This window comes from Phocoena sinus, chromosome 18, assembly GCF_008692025.1.
Source record: "Phocoena sinus isolate mPhoSin1 chromosome 18, mPhoSin1.pri, whole genome shotgun sequence".
NCBI classification, from domain to species: domain Eukaryota; kingdom Metazoa; phylum Chordata; class Mammalia; order Artiodactyla; family Phocoenidae; genus Phocoena; species Phocoena sinus.
In genome coordinates, this window is record NC_045780.1 from 24,989,827 (window position 1) to 25,013,315 (window position 23,489).

Below are 23,489 nucleotides of genomic sequence, written 5' to 3' on the forward strand. Positions count from 1 at the left end.
CATAATTCAACCCTCTATTTTAGTGTTGTCCACATTTGCAAGCTAGATTTTTGTGTTGTTTTTTATTTCTTTGTTTTTTTACCTATTCTATATTGGTGAGAGGAAAGAACATTTTCTTGGGTTAGCATCAGGGTTAAATATACAAATATATATGTGTGTGTATATATATATTTGAGCCAAAGACCAAACAGCGCTTAATGTCTGCAATAAGAGAGAGCAATTGTAAGTTTGTGAAGTACATTTCTATTTATTTTTTTCTTTTTACATTTCTGTTAATACTGTTATTATATTCCCTGGTCCCTATACCGTGTACAAAGGTGCTCAATAAATGTTGAATTGAACTTATTTGTGCTGATAGTAGAAGCATTAAAAAGATTCTTAAATTATAAGTTGTGTGATTCTATCTGATATTTAGAACTGTAGCGCACACACACACACACACACACACACACACACACAGTTCACATTGTCTCCTAAATAATATGTCTTCTTCTGCCCTTCCATTGATTTGTGTTTCTTATCAATGTTAGCTTATTTAAATTTACCATATCTTTATATATATTTAAGTTTTCTATATCTTTATATATATTTGGTCTTTATGTGTAGACATGACATATACATGCACACACACATACACTATATTTTTTTTCCAGATTTTCATATCTTGTGTCTTAGTTTTGGGTTCAGAAAATATGACCCCTGTAAATAGATACCTGGATGATGAGTGATGTGAATAGCGTTTATTATACAGAAGCAGCTTAATCCCTTGTTTCAAGTTTCCCAGAAATAGATTATGGGAAACATAGTCCAAAGCCTGGCTTCTCTAAGGGAAGCCCTCAAACCAACAGCAGTGACATCTCGTGGGAGCTTGTTGGAAAAGCAGAGTCTGAAACCCCACCTCAGACCCACTGAATCAGAATCTGCATTTTCATTAGATCCCCAGGTGATGCATATGCTCTTGAAAGTTGAAGAAGCACTGAAATAGAATTCAAAAAATGGACCTAGTCAAGGGGCTTCCCTGGTGGCGCAGTGGTTGAGAGTCCGCCTGCCGATGCAGGCGACACCGGTTCGCGCCCCGGTCCGGGAAGATTCCACATGCCGCGGAGCGGCTGGGCCCGTGAGCCATGGCCGCTGAGCCTGCGCGCGTCCGGAGCCTGTGCTCCGCAATGGGAGAGGCCACAACAGTGAGAGTCCCCCGTACAGCAAAAAAAAAAAAAAAAAAAAATGGACCTAGTCAAGTACTAGTTTGAAAAGATAGAGATTTTGTAATAATAAGTACACAAATATGAAAAAAGATAATTTGGAAAATAAGATCCGTAGAGCTAAGAACAAAAAATGGGATTACTTATTTACAAGAAAAGCCTAAAGATCTAGTAACTAGCTGGGAAATGCCAGATTAGCAGATAGAAGATGTTGACCAGCTGTTGTCCATCTGAGCCAATAATAAAATAAGAGGGAACAGACTTTTACTGAGGCATAAAATACTTTCATACAAGGAAGAATTTCCTGACATTGAGGAGTGTTAAATATTTAATGGTGTTAGCATGAGATATTATAGAATTCTTTGGGGACCAGATACTTACTTCCGGGAATAGGTAGGTGTGACCCAATGTACATTTACAGCAGGTGCGAAATTGCTTCTGAAAGTGCTCTTCAACCTAATCAATCCATTTGCAAATCATCTGCTGAGTTCTGATTGTGTGCTACCTCACGATTCAGTTTTCACTGGACCTTTTGACCAGTCAGAAAATCTATTGCAGACCATGGAATTAACGCTTTTTTGTCATTTCAGAAAATGAGGAAAATACTCTCTATGTAGTTGCGTGCAATCCCGTTTCCTTATACTTTATGAATATGACTGGGAAAAGCGGCTACTTTGTGGACCTTTTTGACATCTTCCCAAGAGCGGCCAGTGGAGTCTGGCACCCATTTGTGGCAGTGGCACCGCTGGGAAATCCCCTCAAGGGTCAAGTGATTCTCCATGAGCAGCAGGTAATGACATGGTCTAATGATGCCCAGGGTAACTGATGCAAAGGAGAAGGCAAGAGTGTTTTTCAACCTATAACTAAAAATATGTGCTTTCATAAAGATTGAGGTCAGGGGCTGAAGGACGGGATCAGGAGTTGTATTTTATCAGTACCACAAGGCAGGCTAATATCTTCCTCTCTGCAGAGACTTCTCAACCTCAGCACTAATGACATTTGAGGCTAGATAATTCTTTGTTGTGAAGCTTACATTCTCTTTGGGGGGATAGACAACAAACAAGTAAGCCAACAAATAAATACCAATTTCGGGTAGTGATAGGTGCTGTATAAAAATAAGGTAAGGTCCTAAGGAATGATGGGAGTAGGGTAGGAGGAGATGAAAGGGTAAACGGTACTCAAAAGAGTGCTGAGAGATCTCCCCTTAGGAGATGACATTTTACCTGAAACCTGAATGGCATTCTTTATGTAGAGATAGCCATGTAAATATACTAAATGGAATTGTCTTAGTCTCTTTGGGCTGCTGTAACACAAGTACCATAGACTAGGTAGCTTATGAGCAGAAGAAATTTATTTCTCACAGTTCTGCAGCCTGGGAAGTCCAAGATCAAGGCGGTTGCATATTCATCATCTGGTGAGAACCCACTTCCTAGACAGCTGTCGTTTTATGGTAGCCTCACACGGCAGTAGGAGCAGGGATCTCTTTCGTGTCTCTTTTATAAGGGCACTAATCCCATTCATGAAGACTCCACCTTCATGACCTAATCATCTCCATAGGCCCCACTTCCTAATACATTGGGGCTTAGGACTTCAGCCTACAAATTTTGGGAGGGCATCAGGCCATTGCAGGAATACACTGAGATTCTTTAGTATCTAATGATGCTCAAGTTGCAACCATCACTACTATTGTAAGACAACACTAATGAAAAGTACAGATGCCCGGAGTCAGGCTAAAAGTAATTCCAAACAGAAGATATAGGTCAAAAGACAGTCTGTGTTTCAATTAATGAGAATTCTCCAGGTCTAAGTTAATCTGTACTATCCAATAGAAAGGAGTACAATGTTTTTGCAGACCTATTATCCACTAGTATCTACCAAATAGTATACTAAGCATATTATTCATTCATCAGATATGTATCCTGTGCCTACTATTAGGGATACTGCCATGAACAAAACAACAAAAATCCTTGTTCTCAAAAGCTTACGTTCTGGTGCAAAAGGTAGACAATAAGCAAAGTAAATAATTACATCTTAAGTCAGAACATGAGAAGCAAGGGAGAGTAAAATAGAAGGCTGGGAGGAAGGTTGCCTTTAAAACAGGGTGGGCGGGCAGGGATTACCTAACTGAGAAAGTGATATTTAAGCAAAGATCTGATAGAGGTGAGGGAGAGAAGAGATATCAGGAATAAGAGAGTTCTAGGCAAAGGAATTGTAAGTTCAAAGGCCCAGAGGCTGGAACATGGCTCTCCATCTTTAAAGAAGCATGGTGGGGAAGACTGAATGAGGGGGAGGGTATAAGGAGGTGAGGTCAAAGAGGTCACTCAGTGGGTTGGGTCAGGGACGTGGTGGAAGGGTGGGGAAGCAGATGTGTAGAGCCTTGTAAATCATTCTAACATTCTGCGGCCTGACTGTGAGGAAAGGGTAGGGTCTTAGAGGGTTTCAAGCAGAGGAGAAGCAAGATCTGACTTATATTTTTAAAAGATTTCTCCAGCTCCTCTTTGGTGAATAGTCTGTAGGTACTAAGGCAGAATGAAGGAGATTAATGAAGAGATTTCTACAATGATCCAAGCAAGAGATCATTGCAGTTTGGAGGAGGATGGCGGTCATAAGTAATGATGGATTCTGGATGTATTCTGAAGGTGGGACCAAGAAGATTTCTGAACAGATCAGATATATGAGGTGAAAGAGAGTAAACTAAGATCAACTTTAAGATGGAGGGCCTGAGCAACTGAAAGGATAGACCTGCCATGAACTGAGACGAGGAAGGAATTGATTTGGAGGGGAAGATTAGATGTATGATTAAATTCGAGATGCCTATAACATATCCAAGTAGGTGATCCTGGTGTTTAACGGAGAAGTCAGAACAGGAAACATACATTGGGCATCATTGGCATATAATGTTATTTAAAGTCATGAAACTGAAAGAGATCACTAAGGGAATGAATGTGGGTGGAAAAGAGAAGTCTGAGGACTAAGCCCTGGGGCAATGAAATATTAAGAAATGAGAGAGGTGAGGAGGAATCAACCAAGGGGAACTGAAAATGAGTGCCCAGTGAAGTAGATGGTTACACCAGGGTGTGGTATCCCAGACGGCAAGTGATGACTATCTCAAGGAGGAGGATCAATTATTAAATGCTGACAAATGTGTCAAGGAAAAGCTTACATACATTATTCCGTGTTATTCTTCCACAGGCCCAGCGAGGTAGCTTTAGCAATATTTACATGTGAGAAAACTGAGTCTCAGTTAAGTTTAAATAACTTGCCCAGTAAATACATGGTAGAACTGAGGTTCAAACCAAATTGGATTGACATCACCAGAATTAAACTTCATCCATGCTGTCGCTCACTGCAGAAACGTGGGGAGAAGAATGGTCTGAAAAATTTTTTAAGTATTCATAACAGGAAAATATGGAAAAAATGTAATGTTGTTACTTGTTAAGTATTTAAACACACTATGAGAGTAAAGCGTTACCTAGAAACAGTACTTTTAGACTGTTTCTAATCAAGAATAAAAAGTTGCATAAGTAACACAGCAGTATTTCGTTGAGTAAGTCAGTCAACTTTAGGCTTTGCCTAAATAACATCATAAATTCTGAGTTAATAAAATTTCTTCTGGTTTTCACAATTTTTTTCAATATGGCTTTCTCCTAGAAGCAAAATTTATCAATATCCAGCTATTGCTTATAAAGGTTTGTGTCCATCACATTGGAATAAGGGTTTTACTTTATAGATTTCCAACAAAATACCAATGCCATTGAATTGAATTCTACAGCCAGAAGAATCTGTCATAAAAAACACATATCTTGGTGATTTTTGATTAAGGAAACCAATCAGATTTAAATAGGAGTCTACATCTGGAGTATTTATTCAAACAATCTTGCCAGATTTTCAGCTGTCAGATAAACTGTCAAATTTACATATACCAATTCTTTAAAAGTACGAGATTTTCAGGTTCTCAGGAAGCATTTTATTTTCTCAAAAGATCCAGTTATTTGGCAACATTGCTGACCAATACCCTGCTCACTTATAAGGACTTTCATCAAAGAAAATCTGTTTTTCAGTGTAAAGATGTGCTTGACTTGCACAGCCCACACTTCCCCTCCTGGCATTCTTGCATGCTACCTGGCTTATCCCTTCGACCAGTTTCAACAGTTTTCCAGAAGGGTACCTCAATGCCCTGAGCAGGCACGCACAGCTTATCAGGATACTTTCGCTACCTGTACTCTGAACTGCCTCTTCTTTTCCCAGAGAGGATATATCAGCTGTCGGTTTTATATTATATCCCTGCTAGGATCTAAGACCTCCTTAATTCCAAATGAACAGCATGTAACTGTAAAATTTAACAAATGATAAATAATTGTAATCGAATAAAAAGTGTGTGCACTGCCATCAGTTCCTTCTCCCCCATTCTGCCCTGACAAAGGAGCTAAAATATTGTAGAGAAGTACTTCCATTAATTCATCTCTCCCTTGTCTTTATAAAGCTTGGCAACAGATACATTTCCCTGGTTAGTTTAAGAAGTTGTTCAGAAATTCCTGGCTAAAATAAAATCTTAAGTGAGGAAAGGGAAATTTTGCCATGCCTAAAAATAAAGCCTCCTCCCCCCACCCGCCCCATGAGATTACTTATTACATCTGTACAGAGTTTAGAACTTCAGACTTTAGGACATTGAGGTCATCCAGAGGTTACTTTTCTCCCAGTCAAATACAAACATAATAAAATTGCTCACTGGCTTCTCCTCCCTGCCCCCCTTAAAAGAGAGCCAAAACCACGTTACATGTACTCATATGTGATGCAGAATTCTATTTTTGAACTCAGACAGAATATATCATTAGTCATTTACAGAAGGAAACCATTAACATCTAAAAGGATGGAGCAGCAGAACTCCTTCATGTTGCCAATTGTTTCTAGAACTAATTCTAAATACAGCAGTGGCTGGAAACATATATATGTGTGTGTATATAAACATATATATATATATATCTGTATGTTTTCTGTTACTTAGAAAGATGCAGTTTTTCAGTTCACTTATGCAAAGTTATGAGTATATAAGTATTAGACCCTAAAAAGGAAGAAAAATGCAAAACTACTAAGTTTTCTGCGTAATCATATCTGTTTAATCATCTGCTTATTCTTCTACTTAATCATATTTTGGGATCAAACATTATTTTTAGAACTTTATGTTGCTTAGAAAAGTTAATATTACCCCAAATTGCTTAAGTGCTAACAATTCATGTTAATGTTGTACATATTTATCATAAGAGAGAGTTTCTCCTTTAAAAAATACTTACTCAAAAAAGATTTAATCTAGAATAGAGACTGTAAAATTTTAACTTATTAGTACATTTTCTTAAGGAAATCTTTAAGAGTTTTCCTTAAGGTTTTCATCATTTTCAAACTTTCAAATGCCAGGAACGGTGCTTCTTATATGACATGTTGATTTTAAAAAGAATATTACTAACACACATTCTTAATGGAGAATTGCATGTTATACAGAATGATGCATTCTAAGAGTGTTTATGGAAAAATTTAAGCGTTGTCAACATGCTTGGTAGAATTTTTTAATACAGCCAAGATTCAGAGTATATGGAATAAAGGAGACTTTGGAACAGCTACTGCTTTAATTCTTGAGCACTTAAGTAAAATTGACTAGTAGAATAAATTGAAACCACACTACGAGGTCTCAGATTTGCAGATGAATCATTACTCTACTTACATTTCTTTTTATTTCCCTCTAACTGGATTAAGTAATAAAGGGCAAGGGTCATGGTTAATTCATCATTGTATCCTCCTTTGTGCTTTAAATATAAGCTGCTCAATAAATGTTATGGAACAAATGAACAGACTTTTCATGTTTTGTATATATTTTGCCAAATATATATTAATCCTTCGGGTGCTTTGTGATTTTATTTTCCCCAAAGAAGGTTCTTGAAATGAAAAGTTCATAAGGGTTAAGAAAACTGAAGGGGCCCCAAATTTAAAACAAAACAAAATAAATAAGACAAAATAAACAAAAACAAGAAAGAAAGAAAAGACAGTTCCTGACAAACAACTTTCTGGTGCCTTTTTGTAAACCTGTTAGTCTAATCTTCAAATGTCTTTCAATTTTAATGAAAAAAGCCCACTTCTTTGCATCCCTTTAAAATATTTAATCTTTTCTGGCTTTCTCAATTTTAAATTCTTATTTCATGTGTTTCTGTTCACTTATTTTAATGCCTAAGGTTAATTTTTTTCTTGAAAAAATTATTACTTCATTTGCATAACTGTGATAATGCTGCTGGAGCAATCTCTTATCTGTACATTATTACAGCACCAGCTATGAAAGTTCTCAAGCTTAGTGAATGTCAAGATGAAACACTCATTACTAGCTAGGTTCTTGGGGTCCTTGATATTTTCTTGCTAACCCATCTTTATAACATGTACATATTTTCTGAGTTGAACCTGGATTTGTGAAAAGAATAAATGAGATTCAGTTATGCACAGTGTAAGAGAGTTTTCAACAGAACATTCTTTAAGTGTAATTTTGATAAAAGTAAATGGGCTTTTAAAATTATCAATTCTCTTAATTTCCTCATTTGTATGTAATAAAACAGAAATCATGGTTAAGCTAGCCTATATTTACAAGGCGATGGTTTTAAGATAAAATCTTCAAAGAGAAGATTCTGCACTACATAATTAGAAATATCTTCATTAAACCATCTAATACTTTAGATTCTGTATTAGGGAAAAACATTTAGTGTCTTCATGGTGTCTCTTAAATATTTCAATATTGTCTTCTTCCCTTTGGTTTATTTATCGCTATTCCCTTTATTCCCAGGCTGCCAAGAGGCTGCTGCTAACTTAATTAATTAATTAAATAAACAGGCAAACAAACAAACAAACTGTTCTCTTTATTTCCAGAGCAATGTCATCCTGTTGTTGGATACCACTAGCCAAGCCCTTCATCGTCTCATCTTACCTTCAGAAGAGTTTACACTTAAGAAAACTTCCTGGTGGAACAAGGAGGAAGCTGTAAGAAATACCCAACTTGTCCAGCAAATTGCCAAGGATTTTCCATAGCTTTCTAACCGTAAAAATGCATGCCTGCCCATCCCTTGCGGTGCCTTTTGTTTGCTATAATGCACAAGAGAATTCTCTTATTACTTGTAAATTTTAATATGATACAAATAGGTAGAATACATACATATATAATTAATATCAGTAGCTTCTTTTTGTATCCATCATAGTCACATGAAGACTTGTCAGGACGCAACTCACAATAATAGGACATCATGAGCCATTTGAGTGTGGTATTCATGACAAATCCCTAACATGCACTTTAATAGTCACTTTAATAGTTTTCCAGTTATGAGTTTATGTTTGGATTTATGTAATGAACCTATGAGTGCAACAGCTGATTATATTTACTAGATAAATAAACGTTTTAGCTTATTAACTAAATTAAACTAGTAAACATTTTGGCTAACCAACGAGAATTTTTTCTGCCATTTAGAAAAAGGTAATGGATATAAAATAATGCTTACCCTCTGCCCTGCACGACAGCGTACTTAGGTCTTAAAAGACCACGAAGAAAAGAGATATTTTAAATGTCATAAATATATCCAAATGTAAGAAACAAAATATTTCCTATGTATTTATGCTATGGTACAAATTCCACAGTTAGTCACCAGACAGCATGTTTATTTCTAACCAGTATTTGGCATTTTTTTTTAATATTCTTTTTTTTTAATATTTATTTATTTATTTGGTTGGACCACCAGGGAAGTCCCCTAAAACGTTATTCTAAAGATGTTTTAGTATGCAGTTCACAATTAATTTTGAAATATATTTTAATCTATGTTACCATAAGAGTCTTGGAGTGGATAAAGAGGTAGCTTCTCAGAGAATTACATGTTTTACACTTTGAAGAACTTTATTTAAGGAAAAGCAGCTGAATAGACATGAATGCATCTGACACATTTAAAGTGAATATTTTGTTTTGTTTTGTCTTTAGGAAACTTACAAAATGTGTAAAGAATTTGCACACAAAAACTGGCTAGTATTCTACAAAGAAAAAGGGTGAGCTCTTTGTTGTAGATTTAATCTGGGATCCTTATTGTGTCCATTCTATTTTCTCCTTTAATTATGCTTGTTTATTGTAAAACTATTGTAATAAAATTAGAAATATTTTATTCTAAAAGTATCTTATCCCACATTGCAGAACATTGAAAAACAGACATAAGAAAAGACACTGCCCATAATTCCCTATACAACCACTACTAGCATGGCCGCTCTCACTTCTCATTTTTAATTCTTATGCATACCTTTATATAGTTTAGAGTTTTATATATCTATTTTCTCAATTAACATTTTCCTATGTTATTATCTAGTCTTAAAAACATTGTTTTCAGGGTTGTATAATATATCATGAAATGACTGTGCCATGGTTACTCAACCAATATCCTCACCATTTCCTTTCAGAGAGTTTTCTTTTTTTTTTTTTTTTTTTTCAGGAACACCCTGGCTGTGCTGGATGTTCTAGAAGGGCGAACTCACACCATCTCACTTCCCATCAACCTCCAGACAGTTTTTCTCGTAGCAGAAGACAAATGGCTTCTGGTGGAGAGCAAAACACATCAGTGGGTAGATCTACATAGCACCTCATGGAGTGTGCTCAGTTAGCCAGCATCCTTACAGCTCTGTCTTCCTGTGTCTGTCTTTTAACAATTTCTGTATTTGGCAGCATCTCTATAGGTGAAACTTCAAAGAGGAGGGGACGGGAAAATTTAAATAAATTAAATATAACTTCGCAGAGTAATTATAAAAGTGTTTCAGAAGATGACCTTGAAATTAACAGTGAAAACATAATGACTTTTACAACTGATCCGTATTTCTTTAGGATTTTTCCTGTTAGCACACTGAGAATTCAGTGTATTCTTGCCAAACTAGAGATACTTCAAAATAGATTTTTAGTTTATCCTCTCTTCAAAGAGCCACAGTCTCCATCCAAATGCTGTTGCTTTTTTGTAACTTCACAGAATCCACCCCTTAGAAGTTTCTTCTTCATTTTATCTCGTGTGCTCTTATTTGGTTATGTTTATGTTTGTGTTGCCTCTTCCATTGGACCGTATACTTCTTGATGAAAAGGACATTATGTACACTCGGCATAAGTGGGGTGTACAGTAACTTTTGAGTCACCCTCTGTCATGCATCACATCTGCTGGATTCATGCAGATTCTCTGCCCCTCTGCTGACAAGCAGAAGTGACCTGCTGCAAAAGATTCCTGGCTATTTATATATTCCTATATTAGAAATCTTACAGACAAGTAGATCAAGGGGATTACAGCAGTGAGGGCTTCTGTCCCTTGGCTGATCACAAATCAGAGGCTGGGCTCCCTCTTACTTGCTGATCGGTCGTATTAACGGCAGGCTCCACGATAGTACTGATGTGTCTCTTTAGAGTCGCTTTTCTTTTTTTTTATGGCCCTTCCTCTTACAGGAAGTATTGGATTTTCAGTTCACATTTATTACTGCATTGTTATTATGCACGGCACTTATACAGTGTTAAGAAGTTATTTTTTAAATTCATGATGAAACTCTGAAACTGCAAATTATACTCAGAATATAAAAAGGATGCTTTGGGGCTTCCCTGGTGGCGCAGTGGTTGAGAATCCGCCTGCCGATGCAGGGGACACAGGTTCGTGCCCCTGTCCGGGAAGATCCCACATGCCGCGGAGCGGCTGGGCCCGTGAGCCCTGGCCGCTGAGCCTGTGCGTCCGGAGCCTATGCTTCGCAACGGGAGAGGCCACAACAGTGAGAGGCCCGCGTACTGGGAAAAAAAAAAGAAGGAGGCTTTGGCGGGGGGCGGGCAGGGTATGGGAGCTCTGATTTTTCCTAGTCTGGCCTCATAGTTATTAGAAAAAGAAAGACTTTTCACTTAGATGTTTTTTTTGTTTACAGGAAATATCTTTTAACTAAGCCTGCACACATCGAATCTGAGGACAGTAGGGTTTGCCAGCTGTATGTGCTGAAAGAGGAGCTGCCTAGCACAGGGTTTGGAGTCACACAAGGTAAATACTGTGTTCTGTGTGTTTGTGGCTGTATAGGTACATGCCTGCATACACACTGTCCTCTAGAATCATTTAAGGACAATAATATCAACATGTTAACTTTATACCAAAAAAGAAATCTTAGTCACTACACTAGAAACAGTAAGTAAGAATCTGTCGTCTTTTAAATTCTGTCTTTGAATTTTTTAAACTAACAAGTCAGAATGTTTACATATATGTAGGTTCCAAGTCTATTTTAGGATTGCATCATTTCTTTTTTACACAGACCATCAGTATTTCTACTTTATTCGTCACAGTTTTGGGGGGATGAAAAGTAATTATGAAAAAAATTCTAAAATATACCATTGTTAAGACTGGTTTGGGCCAGTTTCACCTCTTTCTGCAGAGTGCTATTATATTAATCTTGATTGCTAATAAAAATTTGAATTCTTGAATAAATACTTGAAATCACTTTGAGAAGATGCCATGATTGTGAAAACTGAGTTTTCTCAGACAAAAAGCCATGAGTGTAATTGAAAGCGTTTTCTCTTTTTTGATTTGTGCTTTTCTGTTTGAGTTGGTGAGAATGAATCTTGCAAAAATTAATTCCTGGAGCATTTTAGGGACATATGGTGTTTAACGTTTCTCTGACACTTTTTAGAAACAGACTTCAGCATACCTCATAAAATTTCAAGTCATCAACTATCATCTGAAAATCTGAGTTCAGCTGTGGGACAAAAGATTGCCTCTCCTAACCGAATTCTCTCAGATGAGAATAGTTATGCTACAGTCGTTGTTGGTTTCCCAGATCTCATGGTAAGCATAAATTTCTTAAATGATTGAATAACTATTTCTTCCTCCCATGTTGGCCTATACTCTATAAGCCTATTTGAGGGGTAATTAAAAACGTAATAATTTTCTGGTAAACATTTCAGATCAACCTTCTGTTTTCCAGACCAGTCATTAAAAAATTCATTCTATATGGGTTCATTGCTTGTTAAAAATTAACATATACATTGTAGTGCAATTATATAATTTAGTAAAGGAAAACCAGTATTCTCCATACATGGGAGTTCATGTGACAGGTAAATACTTAACCTACTGACAGTGATTTTATATCATGCTGTCTTAATGTGTGCTCATGTCATCTTTCAAGGGGGACAATTTGAGACTAACAAAATAATATTTCTTCTAGAATTTTTTAAAGTGAAATATGTTGGAGTCTCATTACTGTAGGTTAAAATTTTCAACATTCATGAACACCAGTTCACTTTCCACTGAGTTTTGCTCTGATTTATATCTTTGCTGCATCCAGATTATACTATAAATGCTGGTGGCCTCAATTTAATTTGCTTTTAAATGGATCCTTCTGCTGTTATTTACTATTATCTGTAAAGAAGAGGCTCTTCGTAATTGACTTTAGGTGAAACTAGGTACCATCTTCCCCTGATGGAAATGTGAGAACATGAAATATAAAGGTTATTTCAGCCCAAGTTGCCATCTAATAACCTTAGATGTAACTCCATGTGTTTTGATTACACATTTAATTTTCATAATTTCCTTTGTAGCTTTTAGGTGGGATGATAGAGTCACCTCAAAACGTTAATGTAATTAATGAATGATGAGTACTTCAGGGTATAAGACTTTTCAAATCCAAAACCCGATGGATAATGTGTGGCTTAGGACTTTGCCATATGTCTTCTTAATTATCAAGTAAAAAACATTTGCTGTGGATTATATATCTGAAAATGAAACATGTTGTTGGAATACAGCATCTATGGCAGCCTTGATTAAATGAAAGAGTTATGTTTAATATGCCTTCTACAATGCTTGCTGCTCTCAGTAGAGAAAATGCTGGAGCTACTTTTCTGAAGGCGGAACTGTTTTAAATATTGATCTTTTGATTGAAGAAATGCGTATAGAAATATAATGTCACTATAAAAAGGTAAGAAAGCTGAGTATAAGGTAATGTTTATATTGACCCTCTAGAAGTCCTTTGTAGACTGTAGGACTAGTGACCTTGTTAAATTAAAAGCTGCATCTCCGTATTTATCTCCCACCATATCGGAGATGTTCATGAATCTTTGTTTAATGATAGATTAGATCATTCAGTTAGACGGCCCTTCAGCATTTTATGAGAGCAGTCATATTTTTTAGACCCCAACACAAGTCAAGCACTCTACTATTCTAAACCATTTCATACATGATAATTAAGTTTTACAACAATTGCACAAGGTTTTATAGATAAAGAAACAAAAACAGAGAGGATATATCCCCCAGGCCACAAAGGTATTGAATAAGGGATCTGGGATTTGTGCTCAAGGGTGACTGACCCTCAAACGCATATCCTTTCTACTATATACTACAGTGCCTTTCTGACTTTATGTGAATTTCTTTTGATTCTTCACAAAACTATTAACAAAAGGGCATGTCATCTCTTATTAACTTTTTATAGCATTATCAAAGGCACCTAAATTATTATGATCTTATTATAACTCTCTTAACCTACTACCAGATGGCTACAAAAACCGACAGCAAGTATCATAGTGAATCCTCAATAGTGAAACGTTAAAAGCATTCGTTTCGATATCAAGAGTAAGACAAGGATACCCACTACCACCACTTCTACTAAACATTGTTCTGAGCGTCTTAGACATGATCCATTAGAAATTTTTTTTAATACCTTGACTTTCCTCAAAATTAAAAACCTCCATTCTGTAAAAAAGACACTGTTAAGAGAATGAAAGGACAGTCTACAGGCTGGGAGAAGATATTGGCAAATCACATTTCCAACAAAGGACTTGTATCCAAAATATATAAAGATTTCTTAAAACTCAAGAGTAAGGGCTTCCCTGGTGGCGCAGTGGTTGAGAGTCTGCCTACCAATGCAGGGGACACGGGTTCAAGCCCTGGTCTGGGAAGATCCCACGTGCCACGGAGCAGCTGGGCCCGTGAGCTACAAATACTGAGCTCTGCGCGTCTGGAGCCTGTGCTCCGCAGCAAGAGAGGCCGCGACAGTGAGAGGCCCGCGCACCGCGATGAAGAGTGGCTCCCGCTTGCCACAACTAGAGAAAGCCCTTGCACAGAAACGAAGACCCAACACAGCCAAAAATAAATAAATGAATAAATAAATTTAAAAAAAAAAAAAAAAAAAAGAAAAAAACTCAAGAGTAAGAAAATAATCCAGTATAAAAAATGGGCAGAGTGGCCCATTATGAGGTGTCAGAGGTCAGAGGCCGAGCAGACGAGCAAGATATCTGTGGTGTGGGAGGGAGTAACAACTGGTGATTGGGAATCAAGTCCAGCCAGGATGAAGATTGCACCCCATGAAGGGGCAGCCTGGTGTGGGATGTGGGAGCCCAAGTAAGGTGAAGAGTTTGTTGATACATGCGCATAGCTCAGTGTGGACTCTCGGGCCAAGCAGACTGAGGAGGGCATTGGCCTGGAAGGGAAAGTTAGTGGTGGAGATGGGAGATAAGTCATATACAGTGGAACTGAGCCAAAAAGTTAAGTATATGAAGGGTAATGACGTCTAGGTTTCTCACTGTTAAAGAAGGGAGTTACAGATACAGAAGGAAAGAAAACTAGAGTGAGTCCTATAGTGGTTGGATTGGAATTGTGTGTATCTGGGTGAACTCATGGTTTTCAATGTATTTAAGTAGATATAGAAATAAAATCGGAGGTAAATGTATAAAAAAAAAAATGGGCAAAAGACTTGAACAGACTCTTTACCAAAGAGGATATATGGATGGTAATTAAGTACATGAAAAGATGTTCAACATCATTAGTCATTAGGGAAATGCAAAATAAAACCACGATGAGATACTACTATTGCCTATTAGAGTGGCTTAAAAAAAAAAATTAAATACTGACAAGGATGCAATGCAAATGCAACTCTCACACATGTTTATGGAAGAGCAAGGGCAAACAATAACCAAGACATTTCTGAAGAAGAACCAAGAAGAAAAAGAAGAGGTAGGGCTTCCCTGGTGGCGCAGTGGTTGAGAGTCCGCCTGCCGATTCAGGGGACACGGGTTCGTGCCCCGGTCAGGGAAGATCCCACATGCCGCGGAGCGGCTGGGCCCGTGAGTCATGGCCACTGAGCCTGCGCGTCCGGAGCCTGTTGCTCCGCAACGGGAGAGGCCACAGCAGTGAGAGGCCCGCGTACCGCAAAAAAAAAAAAAAAGCAGAGGTACTTGCCCTACTAAATTTCAAGGCGTATTATAAAGCTTTAGTAACTAAGACCACGTGATATTGGCCTAGGGGTAGAAAAATATACAGTAGAACAGAATGGAATGCCCAGAAACAGCTGCCTACGTACATGAAACTTTTCTGATAACAGTGCTGATCAGTGGGCAAAGGTTAATGATATTTGAACAATTAGCTATCCATGTGAAAAAAAGATAAGCATGGAGCCCTGCCCCATACCACTCACAGAAATAAACTCCTGAGGGGTTAAGGAACTAAATGTGAAAGGCAAAACTTCAAAATGTTTAACAAATACATAGGAGAATATCTGTGATCTTGGAGTAGAGAAGGATAAATAGATATGTGGTAAAAATTTTAAGTAAAGCAAGAGAAAAAAATAACACAAAATTTCAGAAGAATTGAAGTCTAGGGAATATGAAAGAGATGTGATTGAAAAGGGGCCTTCCAGGGGCTTGAGAAATACTGGTAATACTATTCCTTATGCCAGATAGTGGATGCTATAGTATAGTTATTTATTTATGGTTACTTAAATCACCTGTATTGTTATATTCCCTCTTTTTAGCTATAATTCATTTCAAGATAAAAAATGTGTTGCATATTTCACACTTGTCTGAAAATTATGATTATTGATGAAGCAGCTATCTTCTGTACCAAATTCAAAAAGGTTAAGGAATAATTTGATTTTCTTACATTTGTGAAATATAAGTTTACCACTGGTATCTGCTTAAAGGACTGCATTGTAAAAGTTGTGAATGTAGTTTATAATACTTCAGTGCTTGAATTTCTCTCCTTTTTTTTTTAGTCACCTAGTGAAGTTTATTCTTGGAAAAGGCCAACATCTTTGCATAAATCAAGGGTCACTGATACATTCTATGGAGGAAAGAAGAAAATTGGAACTCCAAAGCAGAGCAATTGTGTGACGCTTTTGGATACTAATCAGATAGTCAGGATTTTACCCCCAGGAGAAGTCCCTCTGAAAGATATCTACCCAAAAGGTAAGAAACTTACCAATTCCTATTTTATCAAGCTAGTCAAAGGTAGTTTGGTTTTGGTAGGGATATTTAACTTATCATTATCATTTTATATTTATGAATATGAATAATTTTAACGGGGTTTAGTAGCTAAAAAGACCTATATGTGCTCAGAAGGGTTTCATAAACTTCTCATAGGAGTTTAATTCTTTTGCCTTAAACTCCTGTGTCTAAAGGCCAGGGACCTATGCAGCCTGATTCACTTACCAGTGCTCTGAAAGTCAACTTATGTTTATTACTGCATATCTTACGCCAGGTCCTGTGCTGATCACTTTTCCTTGTATAAATTCATTTAATTGTCAAATTCCCCTTCTATCATTAACGTACTCTCAAGTTTATATGCAGGGACACTGACAGAGAGGTAAAGTAACTTGCTGGGGTTCTCCCCAGCAGTGGTCAGCAGAGCCCAGATTTGCACCAAAGTCTTCCAACCCAAGGCCACAGCTACGCTTACTGAGCCACACTGGCTTTCATCATAAAGGATAATTATGAAAATTTTTGATCGAGCCACTGATTATTATTTGCATCATAGTGGTAGTAATATTGTCCCGTGTTTACATTCATTATATTAGTGTGGACTTCATAAATATAATACTAAACACATTATAATAATCTGTTGCTGGGTTTGAAAAATCCTGGTTATATGATAATGTTAGAAGTAGTTCCTTCCAAATAGATCACCATTTCCTTAGAATGTTTTTTATGGTAGAAGAGGCAGGTGAATACACTGACAATTGCAGTGCAGTGCTATAAGCATATTCACAAAGTGATATATAAACACAAAGGAGAAGCTTACAGCCCAGGCTTGTGATTCCGAGCTGACTCTTGAAAGATGAATGAGAGGGAATCGAATGAAGGAATTGTTCCAGGAAGAGAAAACCCCATGAGAAAGGTACAGAGGCGTTACAGAGCACTCCAGGAGTTACAAGAAATTCTATACCAGGATTCAGTGCACCTTCATCCACCCAGAGACCAGTGGGTCAGCCCCGATACTTCTCCCTCATCCTCCACATCATCATCAATCAGCATGTCCTTTTGATACAGCCTTAATATACCTTACATCCACCCACTTGTCTACAGTTGAGTTGCCAACATCCAAATCACCACCATCTTGAACTGGAACGCTGCAGTAGCCCTCTGACAGAGTTCCCTCTTCCATTCCTCCCCCACCCCCGATTCTCCACACATCAGACAGAGTGTTGTTATTTAAGTATTTTTTTGTTCTCATTTGTTCTTATTAGGGACCAGTTACACAGAGTAAAATTCATCCTTTTTAGTGTATGGTGCTGTGAGTTTGACAAATACATACAGTTGTGTAACCATCACCATAACTGACAGAGAACAGTTCCATCTCCCCAAAAACCTCCCCTGTGCCACTCTGCCATCAAGCCCTCTGCCTTCCCCCAGACCCCCACTGATCTGATTTCTGTCCTTATTGATTTGCCTTTTCCAGAATGTCATATAAATGGAATCACACATGATGTGGTCTTTTGAGTCTGGCGTCTTTCGCTTAATATTATATATTTGAGAATCATATATGTTGTGTGTACCAGTTGTTTGTTCCTCTTTATGGCTGACTAGTAGTCCATTGCGTGGATATACCACAGTTTGCTTATCCATTCACAAGTTGATAGATATCTTTATAGTTTCCAGTTCTGGGCAATAATTAATGAGGCAGCTATGAACATGTTTGCACAGATTTTTAAGTGAACATAAGTTTTTGCTTCACTTGGGTAAATACGTAGGAATGGCATTTTTATGTCATATGATAAAACTGTCCAACTGGTTTCCAGAAGAGCAATACCATTTTGCATTCCTGTCAGCAATGGTGAAAGTTCCAGTTGCTCTGCCACCTTTTCAGTGCTTGGTATTGTCAGTTTTTCACCATTCTAGCAGGTGTGTAGTGATAGCTCATTATGATTTTAATTTGCATTTTCCCTAGTGCCAAATGATGTTGAGCATCTTTTCATATCTATCTTCTTTAGTGAAACTGTCTCTTCAAATCTTTTCCCACTTTCTGAATTGGATTACTTGCTTTCTTTTTAATGATTTTTGAGTATTCTTTATATATTCTAGATATAAGTCCAGTATCGGATACATGCTTTCCAAACATTTTCTCCCATTTTGGTGAAGGGCCAAATCTCTTATGTTTTCTTCTAGAAATATCATATTTCTAGATTTTACACTTAGATTTGTACTCCACTTTGAGTTAATTTTCTTATATGGCGCAGAGTGTAGTTGAGACCCATTGTTTTGCATGGGGATAGTCAATTGTTCCAGTAACATTTGCTGAAAAGATTGTCCTTTTTCTATTCAGTTGTCTTTGGACCTCTGCAGAAAATCAACTGACCACATATGTGAGTCTGTTTATGGATTTTTGTTTGTGTTCCATTAATCTATATTGTGTTGGCCAAAAAGTTCATTCGGGCTTTTCCATAACACCTTCCATAAGATGATACGGAAAAACCCAAACGAACTTTTTGGCCAACACAGTATGTGTCTATCCTTTCACTAATACCAGACTCTCTTGATAAAGCAGAGAATCTTTGTCATCATCCACACTTCATTCATTTTCACTGCTGTACATACAGCACAGCCAGTTTATTCATCTGTTCTCTATTGGTACACGTTTACGTTCTTTACAATTTTTTGCTATTACAAGTATTCTTGTACCAGTCTCCTTGTGTATATGTGGGGAGTCTGTAGGGTATATATCTAAGAGTGAAATTACCAAATTGTTACCCAAAGTTATTGTTCCAGCAGCATAAAAGATGAGGCTGCTCTCCATCCCATCTTCTCTTGCAAAGGTCAGACCTTTTATTGTGCACGTCTCTGATTTCTAGTAAGTTTGAGTATCTTTTTATATGTTGTGATTTACTCTTCTGAAAATTGCCTGTTTATATATTTTTGCCATTTTTCTCTTGGTTGCTAGGAGTTTTATTTACCCTCATTTTTTAAGGTAATATTTCTTAAATATTCCAAATGTATACAAAGTGCTTAGGTTAGTGTCTGACACAAAGGAATAATTTTTTTTAATACATTTATTTTTGGCTGCACTGGGTCTTCATTGCTGCGCACAGGCTTTCTCTAGTTGCGGCGAGCAGGGGCTACTCTTCATTGCGGTGCGTGGGCTTCTTATTGCGGTGGCTTCTCTTGTTGCAGAGCACGGGCTCTAGGTGTATGGGCTTAGTTGCTCTGCGGCATGGGGGATCTTCCTGGACCAGGGCTCGAACCTGTGTCCCCTGCATTGGCAGGCAGATTCTTAACCACTGCACCACCATGGAAGCCCAGGAATAATTTTTTAAATGTGGGCTGTTAAAAAAAAAAAAAAAAAAATCCTAAGAGAATGGTAAAGGGAGATCTCAGGATGCTAGCTGTGCACAGGCCTAGGGATCAACCAGTTAGGATTAGAAAAGTTGAGAAGATTTCAGGAGAGATGCCTCCAAGAAAGCGAAGTCGATAAACCCAACTATTTGAACACATTAAGAAATTTTGACATAGGGAAAACTTCGAGGATGAATTTGTGCTAGGTATGTAAAAAAGTAAACCAACAACAAAGCATGATTAACTCCATGAAAAGAAAAAGCAATAATGCTATGATAAGACATAGCTCGCTGTAAAGAGCATTTATATAATCATAACAACGTAAGTGCTGGATGTTAATCTAATGAAAAATTTTCATATAAATGTACTGGGGGATGGGAAAAATGAGGTGGTAGGCAGGGGGAGGGGTATGTGAAAAGAGTTAAACTCTCATCTTACATGGTGAGAAGTCAATGAATAATGCCTAAAACTAAAACATGAAGACAGCACCATAAGGATGAAGGTGAATACCAAAGAAACAGCTTTAAAAAGTTGAAAGCATCTCTGGGAGCAGAACATGAGGGGTGAGAGGAGGAAAGTCAAGGCTGATGATTTTTTCCTTCCGTCTGTTTGACTCTTTAATCTATGTGCCTATAGACCTCTAATGATAATTCAAGCTAAATTAATCTTTTTAAAGTAAATAGAATCCCACCACCTGATTAGTCAGGAACTAATGCACATCAGCCTTTTATTAAAGAAATCAATAGCGATTGTAAAGGCTACTCTCCTGGTGGCTTTTACAGAGATGGCATAAATTGTGGTTAATGCAGAGGGGGAGAGATTTACTTCTTTCTTCCAATCATTTTCCTTCTAGTTAAATGTTAGCTTTTTTTTTTTTACTTTAAATCACAGGCCTCAGCTCTTTAAATACAAAATAATGACTCTTGATTGAAAGCAGTGTACTGTTTTCTGAACTTTGAGTAAATTCAAAGATTTGGTATCAGCACAATCTCAGGGCACACATCACTCTTTTAATCAGTGAACACAGAAGTGCATTTAACCTACTAGTTAACAGAAGTACATCAAATTACATTGCTTGAAGGAGTGAGTTTTTTATATAATTTCATCTTCCCCCGGAAAATGCTCTTGGTTACTTTGTCTGACGGTTTTTATACCCCCTCCTAACCTTGGCAGTGTGCGTCTAAGCTGTCCCCACTCTATATGGGAACCGCACACCAAATGCTGCAGCAGTGACTTCCCTTTAATCATTAGTGAACTAATCCTGAAATATAATTTATACCTCTCTTCGAAATCCACCTGGATTATAACTGTAATGGAAATTTACTGAACCTCCATCCTCTCTACAGTTTTGAAACATTTAAAATGGATAGACAAGGATTTGGCTAAGTTTGGAGGGGAATCTGGCCACGGTTTTCACTTCCTTAATTCAATCATGTATTCTAAGCTGATGTATTTTCAAATCCGGAAACATCAATTCTGATTATTTTTCAAGCCTTACCATTACCACCATCACTACCACCACCCTTAAAGTGCTTTATAGCCACAAATTGCCTTTTCTGATACGTGAAAATATGTTTTAGCACAAGGAATAAAATTCTTGCTTTCTCCTTCCTGAAATAAACACAGCCATTATTGCATTTTCTCATCCTCTTTATGCCATGGAATTAACTTGCACATTGAAAAAAAAAAAGAAAGTAAGAAAGCTGTAGAAAGAAAGATACTTGAAATATGTTGGCTTACTTTGCTTTCTCAGGCAGTCTAAAAGCACTGGTGGCGGTAGCTCAGCCTAATACTACTACTTGTGAAAAGGAGAATGCGTCTAAGTGGCAGGCCAGATGCAGCTGGCTAGCTAGGCAGCACTAGTCATCCCAACCGCTTCAATAACTCGTCATTTTTGGCAAAGAACCAGGGTCTATAAGTAACTCAACCCACTTCAGTTAGGTGCTAGCCGCAGGAACTGTCAAAAATGATATATGGTGCAAAACTTTGTCCAAGACTGACCTTATATCCCAGGCAACGTTTCCAATGCAGGCGGTGCATGACTTACGATAAGCATGTTGGCTTTATACAAATGACTATCTGAGGATGGCCAATTCAGCTGGGTGGTCGGGTTACCATAGTAACTCTCTTTCCTTACTCTCTGCTGTCCGTGGACATCACTTTCCCTTCCTCCTGCCCCCTTTTGCCCTCTGGGATCACTCCGTGCCTAGCTCTGCAGCTCATACCTGGCCCCAGGGCTGTGATTCCCACCCTAGAATCCTTTCGAAGTCCCTAAAGGCTCACAATGATTTAAAAAAAAAAAAAAAAAAAAAAAAAAAAAAAAAGGAGCTTTCCTCTTTATGCTGTGGGCTCCTCAGACAAGGCAAGAACCACACACATCTCTTTCCTGTGTATCCCCAATGCTTCGTATAGTGTCTGGTGCAAAGTAAGCTCGATCACGTTTGTTGAATAAATAAGAGATATATTGAGGTTTTCAGATGGCCTACTCAAAAAACTTCAGCTGCAAACATGAAATTAAAATGCCAAGTTTCTTATGTTTTGTAAACTACATTGGATAAATTCAATGTGGACATTCCGGATATCTCATTCTAATCAGAAATTATAATAAGAGGTAGACAACAGACAAAATTCTTTAAGAGTATGGGTTCTTTGTAGGGGGATTTTTTGTTTTAAAAGAGACATTGGTGGCCAAGATTTTGTAAAATAAGGCATTTTTAAATTGTTGCCCTACGGTCAGCTCAGGTAGGATCTTTGTGGAGCGGTGGGCAGAGCAGAGATCTTAAAGCCGGAAGAAAGGCCTGGTTTTGAGAGCCTTCTCTATCTATCACTCTCCAGGCAAGTCCCATTATTATACCACCTCTGTTAAGTCTCTACTTCCTCGTCTCTCAAACAGGAATCCAAGGTCTTTGTTGTTGTCAGTGTTAAAAACACTATCTACAAAGACTAAGCAGTGTTCCTGATGCAGTGTTCCTGACACAGTGGTGGCAGCTGGTGATGATGAGCATGGTGGTGGTACTCAGGGCTTTGGGGAAAAAGTCAATAAACGCCTGGAATTTGCTGGGAAACAACTCTAGAATTGGAGTTGAGGACTCTGTTCCCCCATATCTCATCAGCCTCTCCTTCCCTGCCTTTTCATATTCTTCGTGACCCAGAGTCCTCGACCCACTGCTCAGTCCTCACCTCACCTTTTCCTGTCTTGAATGGTCCTAATAATAACAGCCACTGTGGGTGGAGCAACTACTAATTGGGTGCAAATAATGTTTATGATGCTCAGATGCGGTCATTATCCCCATTTTACAAATGGTGAAGGCAGGTCTCAGAGAACTAACTTGGCCAGCGTAAAACATAGTTAGGAAGTATCAGAGCCAGGATTTTCTACCAGGCCAGTCCAGTTTCAAAGTAGGTGCTGATTCCACTGTGTTATACCGTCGTTGTTGTGATTTCCTGGGAAGGAAAAAGAGAATTCAAATGATGAAATATTTTCAAATAAACTGTAAGTGCTAAAATAAAACATTGACCCATTTGGGGAAGCTGTCAAAGAAAATGAAAGGAATTTAGGTAATGCTCTTGACAGTAAAGAATCACTAACATGCATCTATTTCACAGTCTCTGTAGTTCCCTGACAAAAACATAATTCTGAGAGTCTAGCCTCAAGGCTGGAACTGGCCAGCCCAGGACCTTGTCAAGTGGGTCCC

General features: G+C 37.8%; 1 protein-coding gene across 1 annotated transcript in view; it reads left to right on the forward strand.

Moving 5' to 3' along the window:
• Positions 1-23,489, forward strand: part of VWA8 (von Willebrand factor A domain containing 8) — a 387,125-nt gene that overhangs the window by 255,667 nt on the left and 107,969 nt on the right. Inside the window, exons 32-38 of the mRNA XM_032610892.1 lie at positions 1,793-1,992; positions 8,103-8,213; positions 9,196-9,260; positions 9,695-9,820; positions 11,142-11,251; positions 11,892-12,046; positions 16,242-16,434. Of these exons, the coding sequence (XP_032466783.1) occupies positions 1,793-1,992; positions 8,103-8,213; positions 9,196-9,260; positions 9,695-9,820; positions 11,142-11,251; positions 11,892-12,046; positions 16,242-16,434 (960 nt within the window). The remainder of the gene's footprint in view (positions 1-1,792; positions 1,993-8,102; positions 8,214-9,195; positions 9,261-9,694; positions 9,821-11,141; positions 11,252-11,891; positions 12,047-16,241; positions 16,435-23,489) is intronic.